This window comes from Dermacentor silvarum, chromosome 2, assembly GCF_013339745.2.
Source record: "Dermacentor silvarum isolate Dsil-2018 chromosome 2, BIME_Dsil_1.4, whole genome shotgun sequence".
In the NCBI taxonomy this organism is placed as follows: Eukaryota; Metazoa; Arthropoda; class Arachnida; order Ixodida; family Ixodidae; genus Dermacentor; species Dermacentor silvarum.
Genome location: NC_051155.1, coordinates 210,103,021 through 210,116,938, shown reverse-complemented (window position 1 = coordinate 210,116,938; position 13,918 = coordinate 210,103,021). Strand labels below are relative to the sequence as shown.

General features: G+C 46.2%; 1 protein-coding gene across 1 annotated transcript in view; it reads left to right on the top strand.

Moving 5' to 3' along the window:
• The window catches only part of LOC119442525 (chitin synthase chs-2-like), a 79,774-nt gene that overhangs the window by 41,715 nt on the left and 24,141 nt on the right, over positions 1–13,918 (top strand). Inside the window, 3 exon segments of the mRNA XM_037707434.2 lie at positions 3,968–4,224; positions 7,581–7,753; positions 12,856–13,442. Coding sequence (XP_037563362.1) covers positions 3,968–4,224; positions 7,581–7,753; positions 12,856–13,442 — 1,017 coding nt within the window.

Sequence of the window (13,918 nt, the reverse complement as noted above, 5' to 3'; positions counted from 1 at the left end):
CATAACAGCGAAATAATAAAGAGTGTAGGCATCAATAAAAAGCAGTAGCCAATCGGTTTTCGCGCATAGAACTTTTCGTTTTTGAGAGTAATCTAGCTCAAGAAGTAAAATTGAGCTACATGTCACGGGTATGATGCCGTGGTATGTCACGGGTATGTCATGATATGATGAACTTTATTCAGGTCCGGAATATCAACCCTTAGGTTGACGCAGGCCACGTCAGGACAGTAAGGTTTAACCTTACCGCCTAGTTGTGGGCCTTCTGGACGGCCTGTACTTGATCTAAAAGAACTCCGCCGTGAAGAACTCGCACGGGTGATTTTCTTTTTCCGTAGACGATAAAGTACCCGTATGTATGTCAAGTGGGTGCTTCCCCCTACCTTTTTGGCGCACGTCTGTGGGCTACGAATGTCACATATCACCTAAGTCCTCCGAAGTACTGTAAGACGTCTATCAGAACAGCAATATTTCAGCAGCTTTGCCCCGAGTCGCTACAGGTTGCCGTTCGAAGGGCGCGGTCGCCGTGCCCTTGTCGTCGCAACGTCGCCACCGACATTTGGCGATCTAGTCGGCATGTTCGGCCACGGAGAAAGAACAATTCTTTCTCCGTGTCCTCGGCTTAGCTGCTACTACTGTCTTCGAGGACACACAAGGCTTCCCTTTGCAATCAGTCTTGTACGCTGCACTTGTGCGGTCATATGAGGTTCTCGAATGCGTTACACTCCATCAAGGGAGTTATTTTTTTCTCTTCAAATATTTTTTTTTTCGTAAACAAGCTTCCGGTGCAGACTCAGATAAAGAACTCATATTTTACTCAAATGACAGGAAGAAGCTTAGTTTTAGCATCACTGTCGACAGCGTCACAACACATCCTGATGCGATGCCGACTAATACGTTTCCTTCACGAGAGGAAAAATAAAATAAAATAATGAGATATATAATAGGTGTGAGGCCTAATACTGACTGCCACGTGCCGTATTACCTTTTTCTGCGGAACGCTCATAACCCTTTTGGCCGGTCGAAGCGCCGAAAGAATGTTAACCTGAAATGGCTTTTTTTTTTTCCCCTTCCAATGACGCTTTATACAGCGCCATACTCGCCCGTTAGCAAACCAGGTCAATGGCCACTTACGGGGCTGCTTCTAGGAGACAAATATGCTCGTCAATGAGTCCTATCTGTGCATAATTAGGGTACAAATATCGGCAAACCAGTTTAAACGGCATGGCAATCAATTTGCTTTTCTTTCTTTCTTTTTTTTCTTTTTTTTTGAGAGGGATAGAGAGAGAGATATATAGCAAAATCCCAAAACAATTCACACTGCTGGATAAATGTCATGACTTGAGCTGTCGGTTCACCGTCATGTAATTATACGCAGACACGTTGCAATGGTGTTTTTTGGCACAGTGCACGCGACAGACACACGCGATCGAGTAAGTTACGGTAATTAACTTTCATTTTAATTCTGTACTATCATCCGAGAGGATAGTACAGAATTAAAATCTGAGCTTTGAAAGCACACTGTAATGAATTTTTTTAAATACTGAAGATGTTTTCATTTTATACGCTGGAGACACCAAAAATGCCTCCAAGAACATTTTTGTCCGTTACTTTCGTTCTCCTTCCTTTCTTATTCAGTCGCGTCATGACAGAATCATGTCTGAACTCAACGACTTCAAGCTTGACACATAATTATCTCTGCTGTGACGGAAAGAGTAGAAAAGGCCACTCTGTTATGCTGGTGGTAAAATACAGTTGAGGAAGCTCTTAATGTCAAAAACCTGAGCAGGTAGTGAGTATATTGTACAGCGGATGAGAGGGAGAAACTCGTAAAAAACAGCAAGTCGATGGCTCACCACTTTTTTATTCAGAGGCCACGGGGCAACGACGCTCCGTGCGTTATTTTTGTGTTCTTTCTCAGCGAAAAATACATTCAGGCTTTTTTTTTTTTTTTTTTTTTTTTTTGTCTATTGGCTACTCGTATCTTGCAGTGTTGATGCCTTGCTGATGGTGTCGGGGCTTATCGTTTCGAGCGGTTGGTCTAAGGTTGTGCTTCAGATGACCGCAATTACAGTAGTTGCGGTTCTCTGAAGGATAAGTGACGACTTACAAAAAGCTCCGCAGCTACCTCAACGAAGCGAAGGCTGAGGAATGGCCGTACATAGTTGTACATGGTTGGATTAATTGTGAAACGTATTTAAGAAGCCGGAAACATAGTGAGGAAAAATTACCATCGCTTCTGTTGGAAACGTCATAAGCAACATCTAAGGGCGGTTAAGATTGGTCTTGGGGACGAATGCGTCATTAAAAAATCTCTAAGGCATATCGTAGTGGTACTGAGATTGCGTGTGTAACGAGTCTTACATGGGTCCTGAACCACTTTTTATCGAAGTGAAGCACTGTGTTTGGCGTTAAAGTAGGCTATTTCAGAAATACTTTGCCGCAAAAAGTACTTCAATGCGTTCAGCAGAAGCGGAGTTATTGGCAATCAAAAACCGCCTTCGCGGTGCTTCCGCTCCTTCTTCAATGTCTTGCCCTGCGAAAGCTACGGCGGAGCGGGCCGTGCCCACAACGCTACGCCTACCGTGTCGCGCAGTTCAAATTTTATTTCGGATGTTAACGTAGATGCCACTACGTCCTAACTTGGCGCCTATACGACGCGCCAAACGACTTTAGCCAAACGTAAGCCAAGCGCGGTTGTCCTCAGCGAGCCGCATTACGCTCTCCCAGCGGACTCGTCGCGGTAACCCCCGGCGGCCGCGGTATCAACGCTACGTAGCAGACCGCAGCTATACATGCAACTGTAGTGCGTATGCGCAGTGTTTGCTTTGCGCACGACAAGGCTTGAGTACGTGCTCGCGCTCATATGCTACAGTCTATAGCCGTGCTACTGTGGTACGGTCCGGTTTTGTTATACACCAGCTTGACCGACGGATAGTAACCACATCCAACTTGCACGTTTTGAAGCGTTATGCAATAGCTCATAGGAAGCGAAGTCTGACGAGGCGTCTAACCAGGAGCGGCCAGGGGTGAGCGCGCGCTAGCAAGCGTGCATGAATGTGGTCGGACCTTAAATTTCGCGTGGTTCGAGGCCTGTTGAGCGTTCAAAACTAGTCGAAATCAGCGAGACCCGACGGCTATACGACACCGATAAGCCGGGTGGCCAAAGTTTACTTCCTACGCTGGCGGCCGCGGCCGAGCGTGAACAGACGATTGTCGGCTCCTTCCAGAAGTACGTAATTATCGACATTTGAAAGCAAGTTATCGCTTGCGTCAGCATGTTTATTAAACTTCGTCAGTAAATATACACAGTAACAGTATATGAAGAAGCGTACTGATCCAAACACCATTCTTGATTGATGTCATCTATTGACCAATAGAATCCGCGTATGTGAATCTGCTATATTACGAAATAAAGCGTCCAGGAAAGAGTGAGGAGCAGGCTTCTGTTGAAAAGAAAGCTTTTGATAAAAAGGGTGATTTCACGCTACGCTTGCGAGCTCCGCGCGCCGTGCACGACTGCAAAACTTGGGTGAGATATTCACAGTAGTGTATACTGTCCGCGGACTATGTTTTTTCACCAAGCCCGAGGGGTGGCTCAGGACCCCTTTACGAGCTATTCAATAAACGTATTGGTGTTGGCAGCGTGCACAAGGTAAGACTCCAGGGACCTTCAATAATTTATAATAGCGTTAGCAGCGTGCGTATAAAGAACTCTTAAAGGACCGTTAATATCAATTTGTAGGATTTTCTGACCTGATGTGTCTGCGTAGCTCTTAGTTCAAGATGAGAAATGATAACGTCAAAATTGGGGCTTCCTCGTTGATTAGTCTGAATTTATAACAGCGCAACACGTGATTGGGTGCTTTCCTTTTTGTCGTTGTCCCACGTTGCGTTGTTTTAAATTCAAGCGAAATGAAAACGGCGGAGATGCGTTTCATGTGGTTGCACGTGGTGTTGGCGTACGCAGCACGGGTCGGCCCGGCACAGTTATGCAGCTGTTCAAGGAGTCGCCTGCAGAAGACACGGACGAAACGGTGACGTCATTCGCGACGGCGATCCTCCTCAAGGGTTCCAAGATGCTCGCCTACGTGACCACTTTCGCCGTTGTGCTCTGCGGCTCGGTGCTTTCCAAGGCCACACTTCTGGTGATGACGTCGCAGATCCAAGGCTTGCGCAGTGGAAGGGGTCTCAACCGCACACGAACGGTCTGCAACCTCGAAGTGTGTGAGTCTCCCAGTTAAAGTTTCCGGTTGTAACGCCGAAGGATAACGAAACACTTCATAAAGGTGACAAATAAGTTCGACCAAGGCTGAGATAACTTTGGTACAGGCTTCGTACAGCCGAGTTCGCTTACGAAAAGCTCTTTCGTATATATGGCGAAATGTGTTCACTGTAAGAGATACGCTTTAAATGTTATCTCCCTTAAATTATTCACTCTGGAAGTAGACAGGCTTGCATGATCTACGTTTTAAGTACAATAATAATAATAATAATAATAATAATAATAATAATAATAATAATAATAATAATAATAATAATAATAATAATAATAATAATAATAATAATAATAATAATAATAATAATAATGTTATTGTTATTATTATTATTATCAAGATTGTTATTTTTTATTGTTTTTTTTTTCACTGATATTCCCCTGCTCTATTTCTTTTTCTATGTATACGTGCGCTAGCACCTAGACCTCACGGTTGTTCCTGGGCACGATAATAAATGATTTATTTATTTATTTATTATTTATTTATTATTTATTTATTTATTATTTATTTATTTATTATTTATTTATTTATTATTGGGTTTTACGAGCCAAAACCACGATCTCATTATGAGGCACGCCGTAGTGGGGGACCCCGGAATAATTTCCAACACCTGGGGTTCTTTAACGTGCACCTAAATCTAAGTACACGGGTGTTTTCGCTATTCGCCCCCATCGAAATGCTGCCGCCGTGGCCGGGATTCGATCCCGCGACCTCGTGCTTAGCACGTTGTGAGTGTGAAGACGTGCACATGAAGTTCTGTATTCAATTTTTTTTTTCTTTTTTTACAGGAAGAGTACTGTTTTGGCGCAAGTGTACCCCATTCTCGCGCACCCAAGGTTCGTCAGTATAAGCACGTAATCATCGCCCATCGCCTAACGCCACGAAAGAGAGAACAAAGAGAGATGAAAGAAAGGAGAGAGACAGAGAGGTTAACCAAACACAGAAAATATTATTTGCTACCCTAGACTGGGGAACGGGGGAGGGTCAGGTAGAAAATTTTTTTTTTAATCGGCAGAGACACTTAAGACTGCTTACGTGTGGAAATGCGAAAGCATTATAGCGTTTTTATAGACCTCGGAACGTCATGAACGCGCTCATTTTATACACTCATGACGTGGCGCGTCACCTCCTCCCCATTGGCTGCGCCGTCACGTGCCCGATGACGCACGCACTAGGCCACACCTTTAGTCAGCCAGATGGCTGCGACCGGACGTGTGCAATGACGTCTGCACTAGTAGGCACACCTTTAGTCAGCCAGGATCGTGGAGCCGCCGTGGCGTCGGGGAAGCGAACTCGTCTCGCACCCCGGAGAACCCGGCTTCGATTCGCACCCAGACCGAAATGTACCAATATTTTCCTTTCGAAGCCGTAATTTACTTTGTTTACAGGAACCTCCATGATAATTCTGACGTCAGTCCGAACATTTTACTGCGATAGCAATTATATGGACAATCCAAAGAAGATTTCTGCCGTCGCCGTGAGGTTCCGCATGACGTCAACGGCGATTAAATCGTCGCCGCGCTCCGGACGCTGTATGTGCGAGTGAAAGGGGGCGAGGGACGCGCGCTTTCACGGCGTGGTGGTGGTGAAAATCATTTATTCACGGGAGCGAACGCGCGTTCTGCGCCGTGCTCCCTGAAGGGCTGCAGAATTGAGCGTCTCTTTCCTCCTATATAGAGAGCAAGCGCACCTTTTTCCGTCGCGCGAAAGGCAGTGGGGGGACGGACAGGAGGGAGGGAGGGAGGGAGGGGAGGCGATGTTTAGCTGCGGCACCAAATACGTATTTATATAAAAACACCGCCGGCGTCGACAACAGTTCTGCGCGTTGCTGGTGCTGCTGCATGGCCAAGTTTATACAGCTGATAACACTACTATCCTTACTCCGTATAGCTCTCCACTAATTTGCTATCGCAATTGGTGCTTCGCCTTTCGGGTGAAACTGCGACGAATTTTTTTAGATGTTTTTGCTCTTTGCACCGTGAACCATTTTTGTCACCATCTTTCGGTCACGCCGACACCGACGGATTTTCGCGTAATGGGGCATGTAATACTACCATCCTTACTTCGTACAGATGTCTACTAATTTTCTATGGCAATCGATGGTTCGCCTTTCGGGCGAAACTGCGACTTTTTTTAAAAACTGGTTTGACGCATTCGAGCGTTGATGCATGCACGAGCGAAGGGGGCACATATGTTGTCGTATGCTGCCAGAAGCAACGACAATGGCAGGTGAGTGTCGGCTCAAAAGATAGCAATTTCTCTGCAATGGAACAGTGGCGCCATATGCCATATGCGCGGAGTGCTCGCGTTATTTTTTTTTTTTCCATAGAGGTAACAGATGGCGCCATCGTTCCGTGGCAGTGATATCGCGAGCCGCCTGTGCGTGACCATAAGCTAGGCCTTCATCCCTCGATATCGAGAACTAATCTCAAGCACGCCACAGATGTAACGCCTGAACTTTGCTGCTGGAGTGAGATAAACCGAACCTAAAGTCTACCAAACCATTCACTTCCCGTTAAGGGGGCAAGCGGATTAGAAACGGCTACCTGTTCGGCCTGAAGTAGGCCAAATGCCGCCGTATCAGGCAATGAGGTAATTTTCGTTGCGCCCCAAAGTCTGCGGCAAACCACGAGAAAAACAGCTTCAATGGTGAAAACAAGACTCGTGTCGACGCTATGTTTATTTTCCCGCAAGCGCTTCCGTGACTACACAGATTTTGACCACTTCTGCTCTGTGCCGGCTAAGTTCTTCCCAACAACAACAACAACAAAAAAAAATTGCTGTGCATACGAAAGTACGCAAAAGACTCAATCTGGCAACTTTCGGGATCTTTTCGATGCGCGAAAACGGGCTAAGCATGCGAAAGTGCAGCGAAAGCCATGACGTCACTGTAACATCGTTGGTGCGAAGTCACCATCGATACAATTTTGTGAAGGAATTCAAATTATTAAAATTCATGACTTTCAATTTCTCCATTGAGAGCAACATTTTACAGTCATATTAGCACAAATGCTTTTAAAGAACATCTCATTTAGTATTTAAGTATATTTAGCACCCGTTTCAGCGTGTACGCTGCTTTTCCTATTGCCTTCGAGGATGTCCAACTAAAAAGTGTACCATTTCTAGTAGCGGTGTGGCACTCTGGATCAAACGACTCGAGGCTATAAATAATAACGGTTACTAGTGAAAGCCTTTAAAACAGCATCGTTTCACATTGCTTATGCGCGTGTTACTTCGTGTTATGACCATCACCAAACCAGGACCTCCAATAAACGCACTAAAGAATACGTTTTTGTGCTTTATCAGTTTTAGATGATGACGGCGAGTACGTGACTGGCATCGACCGAATGGAACAGATAGCCTGGATGTGGGCAATCCTGTTCGCAATGTTCATTCCGGAAGCGCTGCTATTTATCAGATCTGTACGGATATCGATGTTCCAGGCCATGCGGATACCTCGTGCAAGGACGTTCTTTCTAGTAAGTACCCCATTATGAAAATTTAGTCAGAGTTAATACAAAGTCCACAGATACGTTTCAATGGAACGTATTTTAAACGAATGTTTAAAATAAATAGAGACTGTATATAATAAAATCTTTTAATGAGGTTTATTACGCTGGAATACGGGCGAACTGGTAACGGTCGCAGAGGTACATCCAAGCACAGCAACCACGAGCTCATGGCAGTGGCAATGTCACTTATAAGCACTGGCGGTTGTTGCGCCCCGAATCGGCCGGGCGCATTGTTTGATTGTTTCCCATTGAGGCAGGCCCTTTCATGAGCGTCGTCCAGACGGCGACAGTGCCAGACACCGACGAGACGGGCAAACAAGCGCCCCAACTATATAGGCAGTGCGCATTCTTTAGGTGCTTCCCCCGATGCCACCCCCTTCATCAGCAGCCGCCTACTTGGCGACGCGGCGCGACACCGGCTGGGACGCGATGACAAAGAAGCTCACGAAGCTTGCCCCCCTTCATTAGACGCGGGGATTAGTGCAAAGGCCATTCTCCCGACCCGGGCAAGATGACCGTCGGAGGGCAAGAAACAGGTCACCGACTTTCGTGGAAGGAGTGTCAACCCCCTGTTTCCGGATTGCCTCGTCCTTGCTTCGAAGGTGCAACATTGGAGGCGGAGTTCAGCGAACAAGACGGTCCGTTTGATTGGCCGCATCAAGGTCATCTGATTCCCTAGTCGGGTCAACTAGGGAAGACCGATGTTTTATAAGGAGACACCTTGCGTGCAGTGGTGTGTCCTGAACTGTTCTGATATGTGCTCAGACATGTAGTGAGCTGAGACTTTCATGCTCCCCCATGGAGTGGGCTTCCATATTTGGAGCCACTGTAAATAGTATAAAATAAACCCTTTTTTTTATCTCGCTCTTACTCCTGGACGTACTCATCCCTTTGGCTGAAGGATCACCGGCCTAAACGCTACCCGAGTCTCAACAAACTGGCAGCAGCGGCTGAATAATCTCCGACCCGCAACAACGGATGGCAGCGCTGAGATGAAACGCCAACCCGTTCCTAACACGGTCAAGTTAATGGCCTTATTTGTTCTGACGTTTAGCGATCTGTATACACTGTTTGTATGCTCTATACTGCCGCATTTGTATAATGTGGCCGGGACCCCTGTCAAGCACCCAGTGTTTTTATTCAATGCCTGCTATTGAAACTTAATATTTTCAAAAAAAAAATTCCATTGCTGCAAAAATTGTGGATGTTAGCCCGACCGAAACCCATGTACGCTCAACTGCCTGTCTATAACTAGTTTCTTTTTGTAAAAAAAAAAAAAAAAAGTCAATTGTGTCACATAACGCAATTCCGCCTCTTCGGGAGGACTACTTGAATAGGCGGACATTACGTGCAAGGCTAATCACATTATAGAACTAACTAATTTTAAGTACACTGGTTAACCTTCTCAATTTAGTAACGCCAGCGCATATGTTTTTAAAGCCGCACTATTTCCTCTGCCGCTGCTCAGAACATGTTCATCTCGGACGAATTCTGAGACCAGCAGCGGCACGGAGGAGGAGGGGGAGGAGGAACGGAAGAAAGGAAAGGCGGAGAGGTCAACCAGACGCACGTCTGGTTTGCTGCCCTGCACGGGGGAATGGATTTAAAGGGATGAAAAGAAAGAAAGGAAAAAGAGGGAAGAAGGTACTGGTCAGTGTGAACAGGTGCGGTTGTCTAACACTTCACAATCGGTCACCGAGGCGCCAGTCGATTTCATGAATCGTAGCAATGCCCGTGTCACTTTGTAAGCCTGCGACGCGTAGGGCCATGGTCCAAGTATTTTTGTCTTTGAAAATGGTCTGCTGTTTGAAAATCGGTATAACACACTCCGAAGAATTTCGATGACATAAAGATTACAGAAACACAACACGTGCTCGATCGTCTCTTCACAGTTTCATGAGTCACAGATCGGTGTGTCGGACCATGCCAATAAGGAATGAGTAGGCTTTCGTAAAAGCCACCGGCGCAGAGTGTATGTAAACAGCCCACGTGGAACCCTTCGGGCCAACAAGTATGCCGACAGTAGCAGACTTGCCATCTATAACAACAACAAAAATAGAAAGAAAACCTTCGTAAATAGGCGGCCTACAGATATTACTCAGACAAAAGGACAAGTTTAGAGGAAGGCTGGAAGAAGTCGATCGACAGTTTATTCACTGTATAATCGGTTTACTTCGGTACATAGTCTTGACGACAGCTGCGTCGTGAGACACGTTGTAGCATTACAGCTCGGGTTCGTCGTTTGCTTCGGCAATCACTTCTCGCGAGGGAGGCTCAGGAGATAAATTTACGTGAAACAACGCGTGATCTCGTCCACTGCATAGCGAGGGTCTCGACTCTGTCAGCTTATATGCCATGAGGACTATAGTTAGTATACGGGGGTTTATTGAACACTTTACGTTTAGGCACTACGGACGGCTCCACATACGCCGCCGTGGCCGCCAGTGGCGCTGGCTAACACTCCTAGGGGTTGGTTTGGTGCACTCATTTTGTTGCACAAATACCTAAGAAAGTGGGCTGGAGGGCGGCCTCAGCCATATGGTAGACCATCGCATGCGTTATGTGTTGATTGTGCGTTCGCGGCTGCCTACGGCGGCATGTTGTCTTTTCTTCCACGTTAATTTTCTTTTTCTCCTTAATATTTCAATTAAACAGCATTGTTTTTTTTTCGTGTTTTTTTTATCATGTGCTTTCTTTGGCCTTATTGTATGTTGGCTTCATGTGCTTGGTACTATAAAATATCGAGTCCCTTGGCTTCCCTGATTCTTCGCCATGTCCCTCTGAAATTTGAAAGAAGCCATTCAAAACTTCGCGCCACCTGTGCCGGTAGTGTCCAAACAGCTCGTATCCTTTAAGGCAGATGGCGCTATGGATCCGTAGGTAATGCAATCACGCAGTGGGTTACTTGGTAGGTAAGCCGTGATTTGAATTATTTCAAATGTACACTGTATTAGCGCGTTTCATACAGGTGTAATATGAGTATCTCATTTAGACATAAATATAACGAATGCGCGCTAAAGCAAACGAAATTCTGAAAACGTCTAGTGATACTTCGTACAAGCCGCCTTTGAAACTGCGCTAAATACAGAAAGACGAACTCAGCGGAATGCAGAATTGTCAATCTCGCATAAATCAAGAACAATCGTAACTGCATTATGTAGACGTTTACTATAAATTGAAGCCGAGACGAAATATTATTATAACAATAACCCGCGCGTAGAAATTAATTCTAGTACCTAGCTCAACCTTAGGACGTCACCCTTAGGACGTCGGAAGTGCTAGGTAGCAATGATAGGGGTATGATGAGAGAGAGGGTGGAAGAGAGAAGGGGCGAGGGTACGTGCGGGCCCTTACCTGCCTGGCCGAGACATCTGCGTTATTGATATTGGAAATGTTGGTAACTTTGGTCACCGGCTTTTTCACAACATTTGATAATCTAATGAACAGACAGAAACTACATGAACAAATTAGAAAAGAGCAAATGCACGCACACACTGACGAGCACTTAGCGTGAACGTGCATGTAGTGGGTGCCACAGGACACTTGGTACAATGTGCACATAAGTGTCTCGCCAAAGAAAAAAAAAAGCGGCGGTTGAAGAAAACGATGAAATATGCAAAATAGGCGCCAATCACAAACGAATGCTGAACGAATACAATGAAGCAATGAATACAATGAAGCACAATGAATACAGAAACGACGAACTAAAGGCAATTGCATACATACTGGTTTGCATCATAACTGAATAGATGATTATGAAAATAAACAAGTACACGAGATCATGTACATAGAAAACAGTGAAAAAAATAAAATTAGGTGTCAATAACCGCATAAATGTCACCCATCTTAAAAAACGTAGTAAAGCTTTCGGCGCTCTGTTGGCGCTTACGGATCGTTTCACGGTTCAAATACTTTTTATACCGTTCATCGTTGATCTCAAAGCAGTCCTTCGTCGTTCATAAAGAGGGCAATTCAAAAGAACATGCACACCGTTCTCCCATAAGTAACTGCATTTGCAACAAGGCAGTGTTACACGACATATCCTATAAAGAAAGCTGTCTGCGTATGCAACTTCCAATATAAGTCGGTGAATTAAAGAAGCCATGGGTACGGCCAGCGCCGGTATGTACCCGATCCCCTCTCGTACATAACTTCTAGAATTCGTCTTGATTGCATAAGTGTCAGAATTGCTACTGTTTGAACTAGCAACGCAAAAAGCGAACAGTAATACACCGACATTAGTTTGGTTTACTCTACCGGCTCAGTGGAAAAATTGCCCGCAGCTGTTTTAGTAGCCATGGTTTAAGTGCACATACAAAAAAAAGACAAGCTGGAGCAAACATCAGGAAATTCGATTTACATAAACTGGTCCTTCAACGGAATGTTCCCGCAAAAAAGTGAAATGTAAACGCACAGGCTAATTACTATATCCGAGCAGGGGGCTTTCTAGTCGTTGAACTAGGAAGTGCGTTCACATGATCTACGAACAAGTGTAAATTCAGTCAGACTTTCCTTGCAACTGAAACAGATCGTAACAAAGATACAGTTCAACCATGGAAGTCAGGCTAGACTGGCGTTGTGCAGCAGTTACACAGTACATTTTTCTTGCACTTCTCTCTCCGTGGCATTGAAGCTGGGATGTTGAGGAGGCTCTACAGGGGATCCTGCGCATTGCCCTCCCTTCAACTATTTCCCTCTGACACATGCGGAGTGGCCGCAGTTGAAAAAAAAAAAATTTCGCCGGTAACTTCTATAATGGCACCGTGAGCAAGCGACACCGTTGGCGTGCCCTTTGTGCGAATGATGCGCTTCGGTTCAAATATGTCCTCGCCGTTAGTTCCCCTTGTATTCGTACCTGCGCGCTCTAGGCTCTACTTCCCTGGGTAAGTGGCGCTCAGGCGGAGCAGTTGCAGGCAGAATTTGCAAGGCTAGATCCGCCCTTAGCTAGCAACACCCTTCCTCATCTTTAGGTTATGTTGGCTTCGTAGTTTCGGTTCAATAGAGTTGTCATTTCACATCTTTAACTGCTTGCGTGTTCCCAACGTCGCTGAGCGCATGCGCTTGCGCAGGTCTTCGCCCTGGAGAGCCTGCACGTGGTCGGCCTCGGCTTCCTAGTCTTCGCAGCACTGCCAGAACTGGACGCACTGCGCGCCACCATGGTCTGCAGCAGCGTGGCCTTCGTCCCGGCCTTGCTCAAGGCGCTCTCTCAGAAGGACACGTCGCCGCCAACGATGGTGCTCAACGTCTCCACGCTGCTCGCGCAGTGCACGGGCCTCGTTCTGTGGTCCGTGGGAGCCGGCGGCACGCCGACCCTCGTCGTGGCGCTGCTTCTGTCGTCTTGCGCCTGGTGGCAATGCTTCGCGGACGAGAACTCCCCCGTGTTTCGACTCGCGAGACTCCATTCGCTAAAGCGCGACCTCGATCAGTGCTGCGTATTTGTGTCCCTGGTCCTGGTGCCCTGGCGGATGCTGCTCGCGTTCGTGACCATGCTGGCACTGGCGGGAAGCTCGTTCGAAGGGGCAGCTGATGTTATAGGCGTGTTCCACGAAGCGTTCCAGACGCACGAATTCCCGCTCCTTCAAGCGCGGACGGACGTCGACAGCGGGTTGCAGACGGAGGAGTTGGTCGGCACGAATTACGTCTTCTGGACCCCACGGTTAGTATGGATATTACAGTGAATGGCTGTCTACGCGAAGATTCCCGCGTTTATTTATTTATTAGTTTATTTTACATGGATCGTGTCCAAACTCAACGTATGAGTCGGCGGGGTGTTGTATATGAAATTGCGCTGTCTTGTGGTAATTCACATATCGGGCGAAGTGAATTCTGCATGAATGAATCTACAAGGGAGCATGAGCTTTCGATAAATAGCAACGGAATTCCACACTTGCTTGTGCATTGTCGAATCTGCATGTGCTCTCCGCAACTTCAGTGAATTTATTAGGATTCTGGACGTAATAATTTTCTACATATTTAACCGTTGTATGTGTATACACGCAACCGAGCGTTGCCACGCAGCCCATAGAGATAGAGAGACAGAGAGAACTTAATTGAAGGAAGGCAGAGATCTCGGCTCTAGCTATCGCGCTCTAGCCTGCTAATTAACCGTACATGCTGCAGTGAGTATGACAA